The following is a 21483-nucleotide window of genomic DNA, read 5'->3' as shown; positions in this document are numbered from 1 at the left end:
AAGTTATTCTTAGTTGTAACCATTTATCTTTTGCCTTTTGTTTGTTTGTTTGTTTTGCTAGGCAATGGGGTTAAGTGACTTGCCCAGGGTCACACAGCTAGTAAGTGTTAAGTGTCTGAAGCCAGATTTGAATTCAGGTCCTTCTGACTCCAGGGCTGGTGCTCTATCCACTGTGCCACCTAACTGCTCCCATCTCTTGCCATTTGGAATATTATATTCCAAGATGTCTTCTCACTTTTAGGAGAAACTGCTAGATCTTTTGTGATTCTGACTGTGGTTCCTTGGTACTTGAACTGTTTCTTCCTGGACACTTGCAGTATTTTTTCTTTGACATAGGAGTCCTAAATTTTGGCTATGACATTTCTGGGACTTTTCCTTTTGGTGTATCAGTGAATTTTTTCTATCTTTACTTTATCCCCTAATTCTAATAGATCTAGGGAGTTTCTACTTATGATTTCTTGAAATATAGTACTGGGGCTTTTTTTTTTCAAGTCATGGTTTTGAGGTTGTTCAATGATTCTTAAATTATCTCTCCATGACCTGTTTTCCAGGTCAGTTATTTTTGTTGTTGTTGTTGTTTTTGTTTTTGGTTGGGCAGTGGGGGTTAAGTGACTTGCCCAGGGTCACACAGCTAGTAAGTGTTATGTGTCTAAGGTCGGATTTGAACTCAGGTCCTCCTGAATCCAGGACTGGTGCTCTGTCCACTGCACCACCTAGCTGACCCCTCAGTTATTTTTAATATCAAATATTTTACATTTTCTTCTTCTTTTTAAATCTTTTGATTTGGGTCTAATATTTCTTGCTATCTAGTGGATTCAATTCTACTTGGTTTATTTTAGTTTTCAGGAATTCATTTCTTGAACAAGGTTTACCACTTACCTCTTCTAAGCTGATTCTCCTTCTGATTTTGATCTCCAAAGTCTTTATTTCATTTTTTATGTCTTGCTTCATTCCTTCTAGGCATCCTTGTAGCTCTTATGGAAAATCCAATTTGTTTTTTCCTTTGAGTTTCTGCTTGCAGTTGTTGTGGAGTTAGATTGCAATAATTTTTGATCCTGGTTGGTGTTTTCATTCATTTTCTCTAGCCTCAGTATCTGAATTGGGGCCTTATGCCGGGGTCTAGCCCTTGTTACTCTTTTTGGGTGGGGCAGTTGGCAATGCTTGTTTTTATCCTGAGGCCCCTAGGTTCTTAAACTGGACCTTTGAGGTTCAGATCTCTGGATCCTTCTGATGTTTCCTGACAGTGCCAGAGCATATAGTCCTCAGAGCCAGTAGGCCTGGACGGTCCTGGTCTGAGAATACTGTGGCACTGCACTAGCCATTGCCTATTGCTGCTTCTAAAGAAGGTCTCGAGCCTGGAGTTTTCTGACCATTCTGCAGCTTTGTTGAGTAGATAGGATTTTATCACCTGTGCTTTCTTCCTCAAGAAGCACAGCTCAAGGAGGCCTGCCAGGGCACTGCTGGCACAGCTTGATCGAGGCATCTATGTCTGACAGAGGCAATAGGCAGAAGGACAGGCTTTCAAGGGAAAAACAATCAATAATCAATTGATCAATAAATATTTAGTAAGCACATACTATGTACTGGATACTGTGCCATAACATGAAAGCCTCACGAGGCCACCACATGCTAAAGTGATAGCCTTATGAGGAGAGTGAAAGGGTCGGATGATGTAGAGGTAGAAACAAGATTTGGTGACTGAATGGATTTATAGGGAGAGAGAAAGCAAGTAGCCAAGGATAAGACAAGTTTTTAAGTCAAGACAAGATAGGGACAGCTAGGTGGTGCAGTGGATAGAGCTCTGGCCTTGGAGTCAGGAGGACCTGAGTTCAAATCTGACCTCAAACACTTGACACTAGCTGTGTGACCCTGGGCAAGTCACTTAACCCCAATAGCCCCACCAAAAAGGCAAAAAAAAAAAAAAAGACAGAAATGGAATAGTTGAAAGGCAGAGAGGGAAGAGGTAGAGTTGCATTGACTATTAAAAACACATACTAATGAGGAATTCCAGGAACCAGAAGGAAGATGCATAAAGGAAAGAAGATGAATGACACTCAGTGAAGAAAGAGACAGAATGATAGCGCTGAGAAAGTCTCCTACCGACCACCTGGACAGATCAAGTCAATACAAGAAGAGTTTGGGAGTCAGATTTCAATCCAGGCATGTTACAGCTGTTATGATGGGGACTTCCATTATCCAGGTATCTGCTCTAGTAAATAATTTATTGGCTTGCCTTAATAGTGATTTCATCTCTCAAAAAGTTATGAAAGCTACTAAAGGAACTGCTATTCAGGTCTTAGTTTTGCCACTGACTTGCTGTGTGATCTTGAATCCTTTCCCCCCACTCCCCACCCCCCACCAGCTCTGGGTCAAATAAGACTATTGGACTAAATGACCTCTAAGGGCCTTTCTGGCTTTCATGTTTTAGGATTCTGTGAGCTTACTTGTTTTGTCATCACTGCCAATGAGGAATTAATCCATGAATAGAATTTGAAACAAAAGCAGAGATGGCACCCTGAAAAGGGATGAGCTTAAAAGGACCTTAGAGAGGAATTAATCCCACCCACTCCCAATTTCACAGATGAGGAAATGGACTCAGAAAGGCCAAGTGATTTGCCCAAGGTCACACAAATAGAAAGCAGCATAATTTAAACATGCAGAAAGCTGTTCCAAAGGGCAAGGCCTTAAAGATTTCATCCCTAAGTCTTTAGCAAAAATTGTATTTCACAGTCATAAACAAAAACTTGCACAATCTGGGGGAAGAAACTGAGTAAGGAGAAAGTCATGTTGGAGAGCATCAACCCAGCTGCCCTGGGAGTCTGCAGTGGGGTCTGGATGACCTTTTGCCCTTCTGCCCGTTGGCTGGCTTGTCCACTAGCAAAGGTTTGCAGCTGAAATCTATAAATTATGAGCCACCACTCAAAGTCCCCAAAGAGATTTTATAAATCAGCCATGGTCAATTTCAGCAAATTTGCTACCTGATGCCCAGTCTGTATTCCCCAGACAGGCTGGGCTCTATAGCCTTGGTTTTTCCATGCTAATTTGTCAGGAGAAAGAAGGTTCCATCCATTCTGCCTCAGACCTGATTCCAATAAATCTACAATAACAACATTGGAGTGAAGGAGAACCCGTTATAATCACTTCCCCTCAAAGCCACCAGTGTCCCCAGCTGGTCAACACCAATTCAGCTCCAAAGCCTACAGGGAAACACAGCAAGGCTAAACCACAAGACTTGTGGCCATCAGGCTGGCTATAAGAAGCCAGACTTTTGCCAGGGAGAGAGAGAGGGAGGAAGGGAGGAAAATAGAAGAAAAGGAGGGAGGGGAGGATAGCTGCAGCAAGCTGGGGGGTCTCTGAGAAAGTTCCCAGCTCTAGCACCAAAACTGTAGTTTGGATCACAGCCACAGGGACAGGGAAGAAGCAGAGCTCCTTCGAGCCGGAGGTTCAGAGAGTGACATAGTCCTTGGTACTGTAAGTAGGAGGGAAACTATTCTCCTATTTTATCTGCCTTCAGGGAAGGATCCCATCCCTTGTCTTTTATCCCCTGTTTCCCGTTCCTGGTCCTCTGTCCCCTGTCCTCTGTCCCCTGTCCTCTTTGCCCTTGTGAGGTTTGCTCCCAGTTTTGGCTTGTGATGAGAGTGAGACAGAGACAGATTGCAAAAGACAGACAGACAGACAGAAAGAGAAGGAAACAGAGTGACAGAAACAGAGAGAGAAATTCAGAGACACACAGAGAGACAGACAGAAATAAACAGAGACATAAACATAGAGAAAGACAGAAGAGAGGGAGAGAGAAAGACAGAGAGACAGACAGACAGAGAGAGAGACAGATAGAGAGTTAAGCACAGACATAGAAATAAAAAAGGACAGAAACAGAAATAGGGAGACATAAACATAGAGGCACACAGAGATAATGATAGAGACAGTCAGAGACACAGAAATGGAGACAGAAACAGACAGGGACAGAAAGAGAGAGAGAGAGAGAGAGGTCAGAGACACAGAAACAGACAGAAATAGAAATAGACAGGGAAAGAAACAGAAAGACATAAACAAAGAGAGAGAGAAAGAGAGAAAGAGACAGACACAGAGGGGAGAGAGAAAGAGAGAGAGAAACAGAAATAGACAGAGAGACATAATCATAGAGTCACACAGAGAGAGACAAAGAGAGATAGAGACAGAGACACAAAAACAGAGGGAGACAGACAGATAATACACAGAGAGAAACTTCTTTCTCCTGGGCTTCTCTTCCAATTGCAAAACAAGGTTTTGCATCCTTGAGCGGCTCTCCAGGAAGGATCAGGTGTGGGAAGAGAGAACCTACTTAGCCCAGAGTGTCCTGCCGATGGACTGCTAGGATGGGTTCTATTCCCCAGCACAGACCCCCAGGGAGTTCTACCGTCGCACAGACCAAGAGATGTTTGAAAAAACTTTCTTCTGTTCTTCCTTTTCTTTCTCTTCTAACTTGCTGCTGAGCCTTCATCCAGCCTTCTCTCCAACCGATAGAGGGACTGAGGTCCTCAGGGCTCCTAGTGGGGCTGGGGGACTTCAGCAGCAAGAACTTGACTTTGCCTCCAGAATGAATGAAGTGGCATCCGCCTTTCCATGCTTCCGAGCATCCTCTGCTTCCGTCACTCCTGTCCCAGCCTCAGGGTAGTGACGTGCTGCGTTTTAGTTTCATTCAAAGTAAAGCTTGTGAGGGAAGGGAGTGTTTTCTGCTGCCTTCCACCTGAACGCACCAACCTGCCCCCAGGCACAGCCACTTTACTTCTAGTTCCTCGAGAGGCGTCTTCACAAATGAAGGCTGATTACTCACGGACAGGTGAGACCAGATGCACTCAGAAATCCCTTCTAACTCGGAGATCCAGTGATTCTCTCAAGGAAGGAGTGGGAAGCCTCCCAAACCGCAGCAGCTCCCTCCCCTCCAATCGCTCAGTCACGTTTTGGCGCCTTTTAAGGGGTCTGGGGAAAGTCATTTTTGACTTAAGATTTCCAGGGATTCCTGCGGAGCAAGGATCAGGGGTTTGGCTGTAGCTGTAGGGTGGCTCCTGGCTCACCTGTCTGTGGGCGAAGAACAGTAAACAACGATAATTCCAAACTTGATTTTCTTTGGAAGTGTTGGGGTTGTTTTTATTTTCCCCAGTGCGGATCGTAGGATTATAGATTTGGAGCTAGAAGGGGCCTCGGAGGCCAAGGATTCCAACCTCTTCATTTCAAAGATAAAGAAACTGAGGCACAGAGAAGTTAGGCGCCTTCCCTGGGGTCACGCAGGGAGTGGCAGGAGGGGGACTTGAACCCAAGTCTTCCTGACTCGAAGGTCGAAGCTCTGTGTGTTAGACCAGGCCATCTCTTTACCTGGTAAGAGCATCGGGCTGGCTCTGGAGTCAAAGAGTTTGGGTTCGAATTGAAGTAACTGTCAGTTACTACCTGTATGACCCTGGGCAAGTCACTTCACTTTCTCTGGGCCTCAGCCTCCTCATCTGTAAAAGGAGGAAATTATCTGAGGTCCCTACTAACTCTAGTTGTGTTTACTTTAATTTGATGATGATGACAATAATAGTATTACCTCCAAAGCACCTTAATGTTTATCAAGTCCTTCCCTGACAACAGTCCTGGGCAGTTAGGTGACACGGTGTTCGGGCCCAGAGTCAGGAAGACTCATTTTTGTGAGTTCAGATCTGGCCTCAGACACTTACTGACTGTGTGACCCCGGGCAGGTCACTTCACCCTGTTGGCCTCAGTTTCCTCCTCTGTGAAATGAACTGGAGAAGGAAATGGCAAACCACTCTAGTATCTTTGCCAAGAAAACCCCGAATGGGGTTATGGAGATTGGACACAACTGAAAAATGACTGAAAAGGGAGACAACAATCCTATAAAGCAGGACGTGTAATGTTGCCTCTGATGCTTTCTACCTTCATGATACAGCCTTTCTGGGCCTCAGTTTCCTTCTCCACAAAATGAGGAGGTTAGACTAGATGGACTCTGAGGTCCTTCCCAGCTTTAGATCTATGTTCCTAGGATGGTATCATCCTCATCTTACATTTGAGGAAACTGAGGCACAAAGAGGTAAAATGATTTGCCCAAGGTCCCCTATCTAGAAAGTTTGGAAACGAGAATTTGAACCCAATTTTTCTGACTCTGAGTTCGATGCTTGTTTCATTATCTCAGAAAAATCTGAAACAAAAATCTACTACAGTGTGTGAGAGAGAAGCGGGCACAACTCACTTTAGTAACACATGGGTGCTGGTTTGGTGGTAGTATCAACTTTTAAACCATTTTAAAGCATTAGTAAGATCCATACTGCCCCCACCAGGGCTACGATTGGTCTAGTTCACTCTTCCTGGACAGCCCATTGCATGTTCTTCCGTGTTCTGTTAACTCCGCCCACTTTGTGGGTCCCAAGTTCAAAAATGCCGGCTATCTCCGCCCTTGAGGTATGCCAGTTAATATTTAATAAGCTTATTAAGCAAGCGTAGTGGAGAAAAGCCTTTGCCTGGTTGAAGCCGGGTCCTTGAACCCAACGAGTTGCAATCGGTTTAGCCTTCAGGGCTCTTTCTTAAGGAACTAGTTGTTTGCTATACTTTCTGATTGGTTGAGGGACTATCCACAAGATCTTGGAATTTCTTATCCTGCTGTGTGGAAGCCTAACCCCTTAAAATCTTTCTTAAAATTAGACCATTAAGGTTTCTCATTTTACAAGTAAGCTCATCAACGTGGAGCTCAAAGGGAAGGACCTCTGAGATCACCTTGTCCGATCTTCTCATCATCCTGAGAAAGAAACTTGGACCTTGAGAAGTAAAGTAATTTGTTGAAGCTGGGAAGGATAAGAGATGAAATTCAGACCCAGGTCCTCTAACACCAAATCTTGTGCCCTTTTTTTGTCTACCTTGTTGCTTCTGTGACCAGTTGTCGGTGACTTTGTTTTCTTGTCATGACTCTATGTCCCATTTTCATAGGAGAGACCTTCAGCAACTCATTGTGTGCTCCTTGATTAGACTTAATGAGAATGTGTATTTGGTTCACTCAGGATTTCTTTTGGCTGTTTTTGAGTCTCAGATAGATGAAAGAACTTTTAGCTGCATAGAATGTCCTTTTTATGTGTGTTTAACTCTGATCCTTTGTTCAAAGGATTAGAAAATTTGTGTTTTAATAGATGTAAGGGTAGGAGTTTTAACCCCCATTCCAATTACTGTAAACATGGAAGACTTTGTTGTTTGTCCTTCCGTACTCAAAGAGGGCCAATGATGTTATGATGCTGGGGTCAAGGTGAAGTGTGTTGGACTGTGGTTGATCAGTCCAATACAAGCTCAGAAAGCTCTACCACAGGTCGGGCATAAACTTCATGAGGATTTCACAAAGGGAGAAAGGCCTTCCAGTAACCAGGTACCACAGATTCTCTACATGGGTGCCTCAACATCTTTGTTTTTTAAGTTTGTTCCCATTCTCCCCATGGATTCTGTATAGATTTATGGGAAAGTGTGCCCCAGACTTCTCTCAGCATTGTTCTTTATATCAGTGTTCTTACTATACCATCTTAGTATAAATACCCTTTCCTAACTGAGTTTATAGGCTGATAATCAATGGGGAAGCACACTGATAGAACCCAGGAGCAACAATACTAGATATTTTATCACTCACAGTTACCTATAACACCCTGAGGACAGCAATAGTCATTACCCTCCGTGGATGCATATTGTTAGTGCTTATGAGAGTTGGTAGAGTGGGGAGTAGGTGGAAAGGGAAAGGTTACACAGGTAAGGCAGTGTAGTGAAAAGAACCTTGGCCTGGGAATCGGAAGACCAAGAGACAAATATTGGCTTTATCACTAGGATTTCCCCATTCTCTTGGCTTCATTTTCTCCTCCTGTAAAATAAGGGTGAGAAGAGGGTTGGGGATCTTTTTATCTTTAGGGACCATTCCAGTTCTGACATTTTGTGATTCTTAGGCCTCTTCCTTGATCTTTCTGTGTGTGACTCCTTCTTAGTTCTTTTCTATAGAAAATCTCTTACATAAAATCTGTTCACTTTATTCTGCTGTAATGATTTTTTTTTTTTTTTTGGTGAGGCAGTTGGGTTTAAGTGACTTGCCCAGAGTCATACAGCTAATAAGCATTATGTATCTGAGTCCAGATTTGAACTCAGGTCCTCCTAACTCTAGGGCCAGTGCTCTATCCACTGCACCACCTAGCCGACTCTTTTCAAGTACAGTATTTTTTTGTTTTTGTTTCTTTTTGGTGAGGCAATTGGGGTAGTGACTTGCCCAGGGTCACACAGCTAATAAATGTCAAGTGTCTGGTCTAAGGTCGGATTTGAACTCAAGTTCTCCTGACTGTAGGCCTGGTGCTCTATCCACTGCACCACCTAGCCACCCCTTACTGTAATGATTCTTAAACTGACTAACAAACTGCTCATTCTGGCTCCTAGCTCCACTTTTTGGCTATGGAAATGAGCAGGGGACCACCCAAAAGAAAGTGAAACTGTTGAGTTTGGGGCAGGGGTGGACAGAAAGTGATCACCAAGGTGTGTCTCAGATGATAGCTATAGAGAATAAATTAGAGGATTTGAACTAACCTAATTCTGCCAGCTCTTTCTAGCTTCTCCCTGGATCTTCCAGCCATATGTGTCCATTGGAATGAAAAGACAGAATCTCAGAGCTGGAAGGAACCTCAGAGGTCATTTAGACCAATCCCTACTTAAGCAGGAATCCTTTCAAAAATATACAATGACTTAGAAGGGGAAAGTAATGACTGGATTCAGAGGGTCTGGCTTTGAATTCCAGCTCTGTTGATCACTACCTTTGCCACACTAGGTTAATCCCTTCCCTTCTCTGACCCTCAGTGCCCTAATTCATAAAATTGAAGGGGTTGGAGTAGATGATCTAGGTCAGACCAAGTCTCTTGAAGGTCTAAAAACTTTATTTCATCCCTAAAAAGTAGTCATCCATCGCCACTTGGGAACCCACTATCTCCCAAGGTAGCCCATTCCATGTTTGAACACTCCCTATTTTTAGGAAGTTTCCCCTTTTATCAAGCCTAAATCTCCTGTGCAACTTCCATACATCACTTCTAATTCTGCCCTTTGAGGTCAAACAGAATAGCGCTAATTCCTCTTCTATGTCACAGTCCTTCATATCTAAAAAGAGTCAAGATATTCTCCTTGTGCCTAAGTCTTCTTTACTCCGGGCAAAAGATCCCCAGTTTCTTCAGTCAAACCTTAGCTATCATGCTTTTAGGGTCCTTCATTATCCTTGGGGCCCTCCAGTTATCAATATTCTTCCTAAAATGTAGTGTCCAGAACTGAGCATGATATTCTGCTTATGGGCTGAACAAGGCAGAAGACCCATTAGCACTATTCTCTCTGTCTGAGGATACTCTACTAAGATGTTTCAGCTTCAGTCACTCATTTATTCACCATTCACAATCCTACTTTCTTCCTGCCTGGGTGTCATGGCCCCCAGCCTTTCCTTTTAATGTTGAAACCCAAGATTCTGTCTATAGATATGAATAACTATAGAAATAGGGCCTAGATCTGTGATTGCATTGGTATAGGAAATTCCAGGTAAGGAAACTCCCTCTACCAATGTGAGACAGGACCGGCAATTCAAGATATTTTCAATTTTCCAGTGTGCGCTCTTCACTTTGGTCTAGTAGACTCAGCAATACAGTAAGTAAACTAACTTACAGGCTCAATTAGATCTCATGGCTCACTTGACAGCAAGGTTTCACGTAGATCCTGGGAAGGCTTCAAGAGTATTCCCTAGACTTGCTCGAATTCAAAGGTTGTAGAACATTTTTGTCCTTAAATAAATTTATTTGATCATAAAAACAAAGATGCACACTTCGAGGTTAATTGACTTAACCAGAGTTGCACAGCTAACATGTGTCCAAGGTGGGACTTGAACCCAGGTCTTTCTGGCTTTAAGATTTGCTCTTTATGCACTACGACATGTCATATGTGGACATCTATCCACATATGTCATTCTCATTTGAATAATTATAATGACTAAGAAATCTCTCATGGCTTGGCCTCCCATTCCAACGAGCTTCTAATCTCCCGACTTCTTGCGACCCAAAGGATTACTCACTCCTATAGGGATAGACCTATGATTCCATTGGAGTTGGAAGCTCCCAGTGATTAACTTCCTTTACCAAAGCAATTAGTGCCTTCTCTGCAATGAAGAGTCTTAGCCAGCTGCCTCGAGGCCTGAGAGGTCAGTGGCTTGTACAGGGTCACAGAGCCAGTCAGAGATGGGGCTGGGCCAGCTCCCCAGACATCGCTCCACCTGCCTCTCATTCACTTATATATGGCTAAGACCATACTTCACTCAAGCGGAATTGGAATGAGCAAGGTTAGAATCTAGAGCAGCAGGAAGCTTCTGAGCAGAGCAGAAATCTCTGCTCCCCTGGACTATTGTGAAATTAACAATGCCTCATTTTACATACAAGGAAAAAAGGCCTAAGAAGATTAAGTGACATACCTATAGTCACATAGGATGATGTCATCATCATCGACAACAATATTAATAATAAACATTTATAAAGCACCTACTCTGTGCCAGGCACTAAGCTAAGCACCTTACAACCATTATCTCATTTGGTCCTTACAAAAACCCTAGGAAGTAGGTGCTATTATTATCCCCATTTTACAGTTGAAGAAAATGAGGTAAACAGAGGTTAAATTACTTGCCCAGGGGCACACAACCAGTAAGTATCTCAGGTGGCGTTTGAACTCAGATTTTCCTGACTCCAGGAATCAATCCACTGCATCACCTACATGTGTACCTGGGGTAGATAACATGCAAACAACTATATTCATAGGAATGTAATTCTCAAAGGAAAAGGTACTTGTAGCTTGTGAGACCAGGAAAGGTCTCCTGCAGAAAGTAGGATTTTGAGCTGTCTTGAAGCAAACCAGTAAGTGCAGAAAGGAAAGCATTCTAGGTGTGGGGAGCAGCAAGTGAAAAGGCTGTCAGCAAAGGAGGCCAGAGACAAATATAATTTGTCTAAGGTGGAATTTGAACCCAGATACACTGACTCTGGAGCCAGTAAGGGAACTGGATTCTTAAGGTCCCTTCCTTCCATCTCTACATCTGTGATACCATGAACCCTGTGAGGTAAGCAGTAAATTATTTCCATTTTACAGATGGAGAAACTGAGGCTTAGAGAGGCAAAGGGTCCTGGACAAGGTCACACAAGGAGTAAGAGTTAGAGCCAGAACTTCACCCCAGGTCTCCTGGCTTCAAGTGCAGTACTCTCACCACTGTAGTCGCCCTTGGGATTGCATTATAGAAGCTCACCTCCAACTTCTGAGCAGGAGATGTCCTTAGGATTCTTCCTTCGCCTTTATTATATCTACGGAGTTTCAGTTCAGCAGCTAATTAAAAGTGTCTTCATGGCAGACAGGAAGCAGACAAAAGATAACTGCTTGCTCTGAAGCTGGAAGAAAGGCCCCTTCATCATGCAACCCCAAAGTCATGCTACCCTACTATACTACACTAAGGAAGTACAATTATGGAGCATTCTGGGAGGCCACGTTTCTGGTCAGTTAACCTGGCTGCCTGAGCGCTCTACAAAGAGTTCCCTCCTGTACTCTGGGTTGGAACTTGGGAAATCTCCCAGGTGAGGGGAGTCTTCACCCCTACATTGGAACTTTTCACCCTTGGCCAAGTTCCCAGGGCCCTGGTATTTTTTTCTTCTATCACCTAAGAGATGCCTGCTTCCGAAGTACACCAGCTCAGCCTTTCTACTAACCACACTCAGAGGCACTGAGAAAAGCCTCCTAACTGTCAGAGAGGAGAATGAGAAAAGAGTCCTCTCTCCACTTTTGTGAAAGGGAGCAAAGATATTCTCAGTGAGAAAAGAAATGAGTTTCTAAATGCTAAACAGATAACCTTGGGCAAGTAAGTCACTTTCCCCTTCTCAATTTCCTCTGCTGTAAATGGGATAAATAATACTTGTACTTCTTACCTCTGGTATGGAAGTCTTTATAACCCCTGAGGAACTGTAAAAATTGTAGACCTATCTGACTCTAGGATCGGGTCCATAAGCCTCCTGCCCCCTGCCACAATGACGACCCTGTGCCACCCCCCCACACACACATACACACACAAGACCTAGGGCTGCCTTGCTTGACTTAAGATCATAAGAAGGAAGGAGAGAAGTAAAGAAAAGGAAGCATGTATACAGCACCCACTATGTGCCATGCACTGTGCTAAGCACTTTACAAATATTATCTAATTTGATCCTCACAAGAACCCTGCAAGGTAGGTGCTATTATTATCCCCATTCTATAGTTGGGGAACCTGGGGCAAATAGAGATTAAGTAACTTGCCCAAGGTGAGACAGCCATTAAGTGTTTGAGGTCACCTTTGAATTCAGGTCTTCCTGACTCATAGTCCAGCACTTCATCCACTGCCCCACCTAACTGCCTCTATGAACCTCATTGGTTCAAAAATCCAGAGCAGGAAGGAAACTGAGGCTCATATAGTCCAGCCTTCTCATCTGCTGCCCACGGGATAGACTTGATTTCTCAAAGATAAGATTATGTTCCTCAAAACAAGCTCAATGGAATTGATTGAAGTAATGAAAATAAAATAGAGATTCTGGGAATTCACTCCAGCTGTTTATATCTTGCCACAACTACCCAGATGTAAAAGTAATTAGTCTTGTTAATATGTTGGGAAGCAAGGATGATCATTCAAAGTGCATACAAACAATCCAAGGACCCCGAGGAGGGGGTAGCCTGGCACACTGAAGGCATAGGAAGAGAGGAGAAAAGACAGACGAAAGAAAAGAGCCTGGAGGAAACAGAGTTTGAGAAGCAGGAGCAAGAAGATTGGAATGGAAGGGTGGGACTAATGATGTAAGCATGACAATATTAACATTGGCCTGAGAGAGACTATTGGACCCTCTACCTTCAAGATCAGTCTAGGTCATTGGAGCCTCTAGGTGGGCAAAGTGCAGAGTATAATAGTAAGCACTTAATGAACGAATTTGTAGGAGGGCATTGTGTTAGCCTCAACAGGTTAGGTATGGAATCAAAATATCACTTAAATCAGAGATGTTGAACACAAAGCCCAAGGTCCATATTGTGACTGGCAACACTCCCCAGATTCCTGAACCAGATTAAAATGTGATTGGGAAATAGTTAACAAAGTTCTTAAAAATACAGTAGAATATAGGTAATGTTAATATGCAGTTTTCTAAATCAATGTGCTACCCACAGAGATCGTTAGGTATAGTTTAGTGGCACCTGTTTCTATTTGAGTTAGACACCACTGAGTTAAATAACCTGAAATGTCCTTCCCCCACCCCTTCCTTATTCAAACCTTATCCATCCTTCAGGACCCAGGCAGCAAGGTTCTACTGCCTCCATGATGTCTTCCCTGAATGTTACAGTTCTCTTTGCTCTCCCCCCTACTCTGAGCTCCTACAGTGCTCATCAGTAGCACCTCATCCAATCCACCCTATCCTAACAAGTAGTTAGTAAGCACCCACAATTGGCAAAGCACTTTGTTAGGCACCTTGGATAAAAAAAACAAAAACAAAAACAAAACAAAACAAAAAAACCTAGTTCCTGCCTTCCAGGAGCTTATATTCTGTTTTTCCTGAAGAGTTTTCTTTAAAAAAAAAAAAAAAAAAGCATTGATATCATGAGATCATAGTTTTTATATCACTTTCATTTACAAATATATTCCTCCCCTCTCTTCCACCCAGAGAGTCACTCCCCCAACAAAGAAGAGAAAAAGAGGGGGAAAAAGTGGTTCAGCAAAACTAACCAATATATTCACTGTCTGACAATATATGCAGTGTTCTGAACCCTTGAATAAATGAATGGATGAAAAAAGCATTTATTAAATTCCCCACCTCTGCAAACAAGGGAGGGAGATACATTTTTTTCATCTCTTCATCAGAGTCAAACTTGGTCAGTAAAATTACAGTGTTCAGTTCTGTCTTTTTTTGCTCTTTCCATTTACAACATTGTAATCATTTTTTCTGTAGTGGATATTTTTTCCAGGTCTTGCTTAGTTCTCTTTTACATCTCTTCTTTCCACATTTATCTGTATTCTTCACATTCATTGTTTCTTATAGGGCAGTAATATTCCATTATTCTCATGTCCTACAAATTGTTTAGCCATTCCCCAACTGATGGGTATCTACTTTTTTTTCCCCAATTTTTTGCTACTACAAGTTGTGGTATATGAATGTAATGGAATACTCTTGTGCTATAAGAAATGACAAGCAGGTTGATTTCAGAAAAACCTAGGATGACTTACATGAACTGATGTAGAGTGAAATGAGCAGAACCAGGAGAACTTTGTAACAGCAATATTGTTTGATGATCAACTGTGAATGACCTAGCTATTCTCAGCAATACAATGATCCAAGACAATTTCAAAGAACAATGATGAAAAATGCTATCCACATCCAGACAAAGAACTGATAGAATCTGAATGCAGATCGAAGCATACTATTTTTCACTTTCTTTTTTTGTGGGTTTTCTTTTGGTCTGTGTTTTCTTTCACAACATGACTAATATAGAAATATGTTTTGCATGATTGCATATATATAACCTGTTTCAAATTGCTTACCATCTCAGGGAAGGGGGAGGGGGGAAGAAGAGGGAGGAAGAGAATTTGGAACTCAAAAATTTTTTAAATTAATGTCAAAAATTATTTTTCCATGTAATTTGGAAAAAAATAAAATCTTATTCAAAATAAAAGAGACACACCATGTAAATGGTTAAGTATATACATATGTTTACATATATGCTTATTTGTATAAAGAGGAGGTGAGAGCAGGAACTGACAACTAAGAAGATCAGGAAAGACTTCCTATAAGATAGGGCCTGTGTACTGAGCCTTGAGGGAAGCTGGAGATTCTAAGAGACAGCAGTTAACAGGGAGACTACTCTAGAAATGAGGCACAGGGGTGTAGGTGGAATGTTGAGATTGACTAACAAGTAGGCCGGTTGGGCTGGAACTTAAGGGAAGGTAAAGAGGAACAGTATTCTAAAAGCCTGGAAAGGTTGGCTGTAGTCAGCTTGTTAAGGGCTCTAAGTGCCAAGCCAAAGATTACATACACAGAAGCAATAAGAAGTCATTGAAATTTCTTGGATAGATGAGATGGTCTGAGTTATACTTTAGGAAGATTATTTATAAGTCATGCAATCACAAGTACAGAGAATGAATACTGAGTCCAGTCTTAGGGACATTTCTCCTTGGTCCCCACCCTTGATGGAGACTTGTGCCAACTCCATGGATTCACTCTTTGCCTGGGTCAAGGTCACTCAGCTCTGCTAAGATTCCTTTCCAAGAGTCTTCTTTCTTCTCCAGTTCTCTCTCTCTCTGTTTCTCTCTCTGTCTCTTTCTGTCTCTCTCTGTCTCTTTCTCTCTCTGTTTCTCCCTCTCTCTGTCTCTCTGTCTCTCTCTGTCTCTCTCTCTCTTCTCAGTCTCCCTTTTCTTCAGGCCAAGGGAACCACAAAATGTTAATGACCTCTCCACTTCTTCCTTCTACCTCCTGGTTGTCTGGAGATCTGCAATGTTCTTCACCATAGGAATCATTCTGCCAACTCAACACTTGTTGGTGGCAGTGGCAGAGCAGCAACTATTGCAGTCAAGAAGACCCGGCTTAAAGTACTGTCATCGATGGATACATCCTAGCAGTGACAGCTAGGCAAGAGGCTTAACCTTTCTCTGTTTCCCCAGGCAACTCAATATATTGCAGAGAAGTTGCTGGGTCTACTTTGGAAGAGGGAATTTCCCAAGACAGAGTTCCTTGTGCCAATTAAATCATAGATCTACCCTTTCCTCTTCCCCCCAAACCCCCCCAAATCTTCCATGGCTCCCTGTTACTTATCAGGTAGTAATATTCCAAGTCCTCTGACTGGCATTCAAGACCCCCCACAATCTGCCACCACCCTACCCTTTCAGTCTTCTTCCATATGTCACCCTCACCACGCCATTCCCCCACCCCCACTACATTCAGTTGTTTATCCTTCATTTTTTTGAGAACCAATGACATCACAGGTGAGGTCTTGACTTGCTCGTGAATTGGATTTAGGTGAGGCACAGTTGCACAAAGTCATCAGCCCCATTCTGTCTTCCTGAGTCATCAAAGTCCAGTGGCAAGACCAAAGTCAAGACCACTGGCAACGGTTCAGGATGCAATGGATGACCTTGGCTTCTTCAATGTCTGACCAAGCTCTAAACACCCCACAGCACCTGTTTCAGCCACCTTGATGGTCATTGAAACACCTTGTTCTCATCTGCCCATTCCACTAGGGAAAGTCTTCAGAAGCTTGGGGTAGACATCCCCCTTACTCACGGAGGGGTTTGAGGCCTGTCGGTTATCTTCAACCTGGTTTAGCCTATCTGCCAAGATGGTTTCACTGGGGAGTGGCAGCTGTGCATGCCACAGCTTCTTGGAGTCACAGGTAAGAGTTGGGTGGATGGGGAGCCCTGAAAGGGGCTTGGCAAGCCCTCATAGCAGAGATGCTAGTCCTCCCTGAACACTCCATATGCCCCAACGTACACCACCTTGGTGGTGAGGTGACTGAGTGCTTAAAGCAATGGAATCCACTGTGCTCTGCACACATGAGTTTAAATTCCATCCTCATTGTGTTTCTTTAATGAGTCCTTTAGAAAGCCTTCTCTGAGATAGTCTCCTTTTTATACTGCCTATATCTGGTATTTTCATAGTTATTTGCAAGTTGCTGTCTCCATTAGAAAGTGAACTGCTTAAGAGTAGGGAACTAAGCTTTTTCCTTTCCTTGAATCCCACGTTTAGGACAGTGCCTGGAACAAGCAATCAATCAATAAACATTTATTAATTGTCTACTACAGTAAGCAATTAATCAATGCTTATCGCCTTGTGACTGACTGCCTCTCCTCACACCTTCCACAGTTATTTATTTATTTTGGTTCTTTTTAATGCATGTATTGTGTAACATTGTTTACATAGTTATCTGTGCGGGTACTACATCTCCCTTCTAGACTATGAGCTCCCTATGGATGAGATATAGAAGGTATTTAATTGTATTTGTTGCTCTGACATATCCAGGCCCTAGCAGTGAATGCTGCAAAGCAGAAGTCAGTTCAGCATATCTCCATCCTTCCGTCTTCCTCTCCCAACCCTCCCAATCTCTTCTTGTCTCCCCCACAATTTTTGTCTTTCTTCCTTGTCTCCCACTCCATTTGTCTCTCCTTCTCTGCTTTATGGCTAGGGCCTTCCATGGCTCATGGGATTACCATCCAGGACAGATCTCCTGCACTCCTCCCTTCTCCCCAACCCTCAGACATCCCAAACCCTTCTTGACCTCTGCTTTTCTGTCCTCCTCAGAAGCTCCAGGATGACATCTAAGCATCTGCCTCTTGTCTTCCTCCTGGCCTGCCTGTGGTTCCTGGCTGTCTACTGCCACCTGGCTGAGGAAGAGAAATGGAGTAAGGACAAGGGCCTGGGGAGAAACTCTACCATGAACCTGCCTGACTTTCCTTCAGTCTCCATTGTGGGTGAGTAGCCCGGCCAGCCACCAGAGCGAGCGGGGAGCAATTTGTCTCTGACATAAAAATTAGAGTGGATGGGGCATGTGTGTGAACTCTTTTTTCTACTCCCTTATGGAAGACTTGCATTTATTTCATTCCCCTTTCCTCTGAGGTTTCCAGTGCCCTACTTCAAATGCAGCCCCCTGTCTCAAGTTCTGACCCTCGCTGTTCTAGATCGCGATGGTCACATCCATTCATCTATGGATTTGGAGCCACAGGACCTGGGTTCAAACACCTGTGTGATCTTGAGAAAATAACTTCTGAAATCCACTCTCTGCTTTTTATTCCTTATTAAAATGAGGAGGGGGGAACTAAATGATCTCTAAAGTCCCTTCGAGATCGAGAAATCTTATGGCCCCTTCTACTTAATGGCTACCTCCCCTGCCTTTCCTTCAGACCCTTATCAGTCCAAGTCCCCTACAGAGCCACAGATACATACAAATCCACAGAGCCATACTAATCAAACCTGGAGAAAAGTAGACAAATCTAATTCCCTTCTATAGCCAATGTTCAGAGTATGAGAGCTGGGCTTTGGAGAGGCCTTTGATTCTACCTGAAAAACAGGGTCTAGACCGGTGGTATTTCAGTAGGTCTATGAACTTGAATGGGGGTGGAGGTGGTGGGAAATGCAACGTTATTTCAATACAATTGGCTTTCTTTGTAATCCTGTTTATTTTATTTTATGTATTAAAAACATTATGTTGGGAAAGGGTTTATAGGTTTCACCAGACTACCAAAGGGGTCCATGACATAAAAAAAGTTAAGCGCTCTTGGTCTAGACAGTGTTGGGAATTGAGGGATTAGGGAAGGCATTCCCTAAAATCAGCTTTGAGTGTTCCACAAACTTCTTTGTCTCAGTTGTTCTCAGAACCCAACTAGAGGAAGGGGGCAATTGAAGAAATTTCCTTAGGCCCGGGGAGGTGGGGGAGAAATACCACAAGTAGGCTCCAACAAAGTTGTTCTGTCTAGTCTGTTAGACTTCCTCTGGCTTTCTCCTCCTTGTTTGTGATGCATTTACCCCAATCCATGGCTCTGGCTCTTTTAGGTCCCCTGGCATTGAAATGGTAATGCAAAATGTCTCCTCATCCCTGCCTCCAGCAGGCCACCTTCCCAGAGGCCTCCCTCTTCCCAATTCAGGCCCTGTCGGTCAGACATATCCTCTATTCTTTGTTTCTTTTGAAGCACTGAACAAAAAATCCAAGAAGATCATCAAGAAAGAGATAGAAACCAAGAAATCTTCTGAGGTAGGTGGGACTTCAGCAGCGGTGAAAGAGGGATGGAAGGGGGAGAGGTGGGAGAGGATGTCCATCCATCCCTGCTTCAGAATAACAACATGATGGACTGACTTGTGGATAGTCTGTATTCACAACACACTTTATACATAGTACTTCCTCTGATCCCCACAACGGTCTGGTGAAGTAGCAGGAGAGGGAGGTTTGGTGGGAGTAGGAGAGGGAGGCAGGGATTACTACCACCATCTTTCAGATACAGAACTGAGGCTTAGAAAGACTGACTTGCCTAAAATCATGACATTAACCATTGGATATGAGACTCATATTCTCAGGTTTTATGACTTGCTCTGTCCGGAATTCTTTTTGTGATATTAGGGTCAAATAACAACATAGCTCTCCACCCCCAGCTCAGGAAATATATCACTGCTTTAGAGGTGGAAAGGATCTTAGGGGTTGAGAGAAACGATTATATCTTTTTTTAATTTTCTTTTATTATATCTTTTATATTTAAAGTTTTGAGTTCCAAATTAGATCCCTCTCTACCCTCCCTCCTCCCTGAGATAGTAAGCAATAAGATATAGATTATACATGTGCAATTATGTAAAACATTTCCACATTAGTCAATTAACAACCAACTATTGAATTAGGACTAAGGTTTTTCCCCTTTTCTACTTCCTCATTCAGAAATCAGCCCCTGTAGGTTATTCAGGGCAGTCTTTGAAAACTCAAGTTTGTTCAAAAGGTAAAGACTTAAGTGAATTTATGTTTTACTCAAACAGGTCTGGGAAAAAGTGGATTCTTCTTTTTGTCAATTCTAGACAGGGTGACATTGGTATAGATAAGTCTCTTTGACCAAGACTGAGTGATCAGTCATGTCCCCCAGACCCTTATTAGAATAAGCTCATCTCTGGGGCAGCTAGGTGATGCAGTGGATAGAGCACTGGCCCTGGATTCAGGAGGACCTGAGTTCAAATCCAGCCTCAGACACATAACGTTTACTAGCTGTGTGACCCTGGGCAAGTCACTTAACCCCATTGCCTAGCCAAAAAAAATAAAATAAAATAAGCCCACTTCTCATAATATATTCATTCTCTTATTACTTGTTACACAATCAGAGTTGATTGCCACCCCCAGGAACACCCACTCTTCCAAGGACATATAAGCATTGAGTGGGTTTCACGAGGGGTTTTTAGCATGTGAGAGTGCCACTGACCCCTTTTATTAATTATTGCCAGCATGATTAATAAAATGATTAATTACCCCAAAACTATGTCTCTTGAACTTTTTATACATCACAGGGTATTTTGGAAATATCCAACAATTCATTGAAAAATTATTGCTACCAATCATACTTACCAACACACACAGACCTAGAAGGCAAAACTAAAGTTTATTATATGTTTCAGTATAGGACCAGAGTTCAGAAAATAACTCTGAACCCCAAACAGAGATTTGTGAAAATTTATATAGCCTCCAATTACATCAGAGACATGAAGAAGATTCTGACAGGAGAAAGTAAAGATTTACAGTACAACAATACACTTGTGGGATTTACGTTCCAAACATAACTGAAGAAGAAAATCACTATATCTAGTTTACCCAAAAATCACTAACCAGCGAGGACTCTGAGATTTACAACACAGGATGGGCATCATAAATTTTTACCCTCTCTGGATTTCTTATGAATGATCTAAATAGTAGTCTTAGGAAAAATCTCAGTCAGCTACTGACTTCACAACTGTGACTATCCTCACAATTAAAGTGGCTGTGCTGGACCCAAAATAGTAACAGAAGAAAAGGAATTCAAAAGTTCTTATGACAGAGGTCACCTTGTCTGACCCCTTCACTTTACAGATGGGGAAATTAAGGCCTAGAAAACTTATATAGCTGGCCCAAGGTCACACAGCTAATGAACAGTATAGGCAGGATTAGAACCTAGATCCTTTGTCATTAAGTCCAGGACTCCTACTACTAACGATTTCTTTAGCCCACAGCTCCTGAGAAAATCTCCAAGGCCCTCACAGATCCAGGTGATATAGTTCAAGACATGCCAAAATATCTTCCTGTCCCCAAAATATCTCCCTCCCAAGTAGACCTCATGTTCTACCATGAGTCATTTCTTTGGAATAAGGCATTGAGGACCTTATTAAAAACCATGCATTATGGGTAGTCCAGCACAGTATAAATTGTCTCAGGCTGGAATTAAAAAAACCTGGGCTCTAGTCCCCTCCTGTGTGACTTCCCTTTTTGGGGCTTCAGTTTCCACATCTCTAACAGAAGAGGGCCCTTCCAGCATTGATGGTCTGTGATTATAACCTAAGAAAAATTGGTGGAAGGGAAAAGAAACAGCAGAGTTATGGATTTGGAGTCCCCAAGGATGCCAGTTAAGTCCTGACTACTGTTGACTAGCTGTTTGACCTTGAGCAAATCACCTGACCTCTCCTCTCAGTTCAAGGGAGGAGAGCTGCAGAATGGGGTGGAATAATTTTCATAAAACCTGCTTCATTTGGACATTATAAAGGAAGCACTCTGTAAATCTCAAAGCCCTATTATGGAAATAAGAGTAACAGTAATTTATAATAAAAATAAAAGCAAAGACCTAAGCTGCTAACTGGGAAAAACCACCAGTTGGGGCCAGGCTGCATCAGGGAAGCTCCAGACTGGAGATGCTGGGATGACGGGGAGTGGGTAGATGGCGGGGATAAGTGGTGG

General features: G+C 42.9%; 1 protein-coding gene across 4 annotated transcripts in view; it reads left to right on the top strand.

Moving 5' to 3' along the window:
- Positions 1-21483, top strand: part of ASIP (agouti signaling protein) — a 39069-nt gene that overhangs the window by 14957 nt on the left and 2629 nt on the right. For 2 of the 4 annotated variants that reach the window (XM_027867021.1, XM_027867025.1), the window contains exons 2-3: positions 17337-17506; positions 18722-18783. In XM_027867021.1, coding sequence (XP_027722822.1) covers positions 17347-17506; positions 18722-18783 — 222 coding nt within the window. In that variant the 5' untranslated portion in view covers positions 17337-17346. Of the gene's footprint in view, positions 1-3413; positions 3472-17336; positions 17507-18721; positions 18784-21483 lie in introns of those variants that run through there. The other 2 variants (XM_027867022.1, XM_027867023.1) reach the window with 2 other exon arrangements.

This window comes from Vombatus ursinus, unplaced genomic scaffold, assembly GCF_900497805.2.
Source record: "Vombatus ursinus unplaced genomic scaffold, bare-nosed wombat genome assembly UNPS02014785.1, whole genome shotgun sequence".
In the NCBI taxonomy this organism is placed as follows: Eukaryota; Metazoa; Chordata; class Mammalia; order Diprotodontia; family Vombatidae; genus Vombatus; species Vombatus ursinus.
This window is presented reverse-complemented; position numbering and strand designations above follow the sequence as displayed.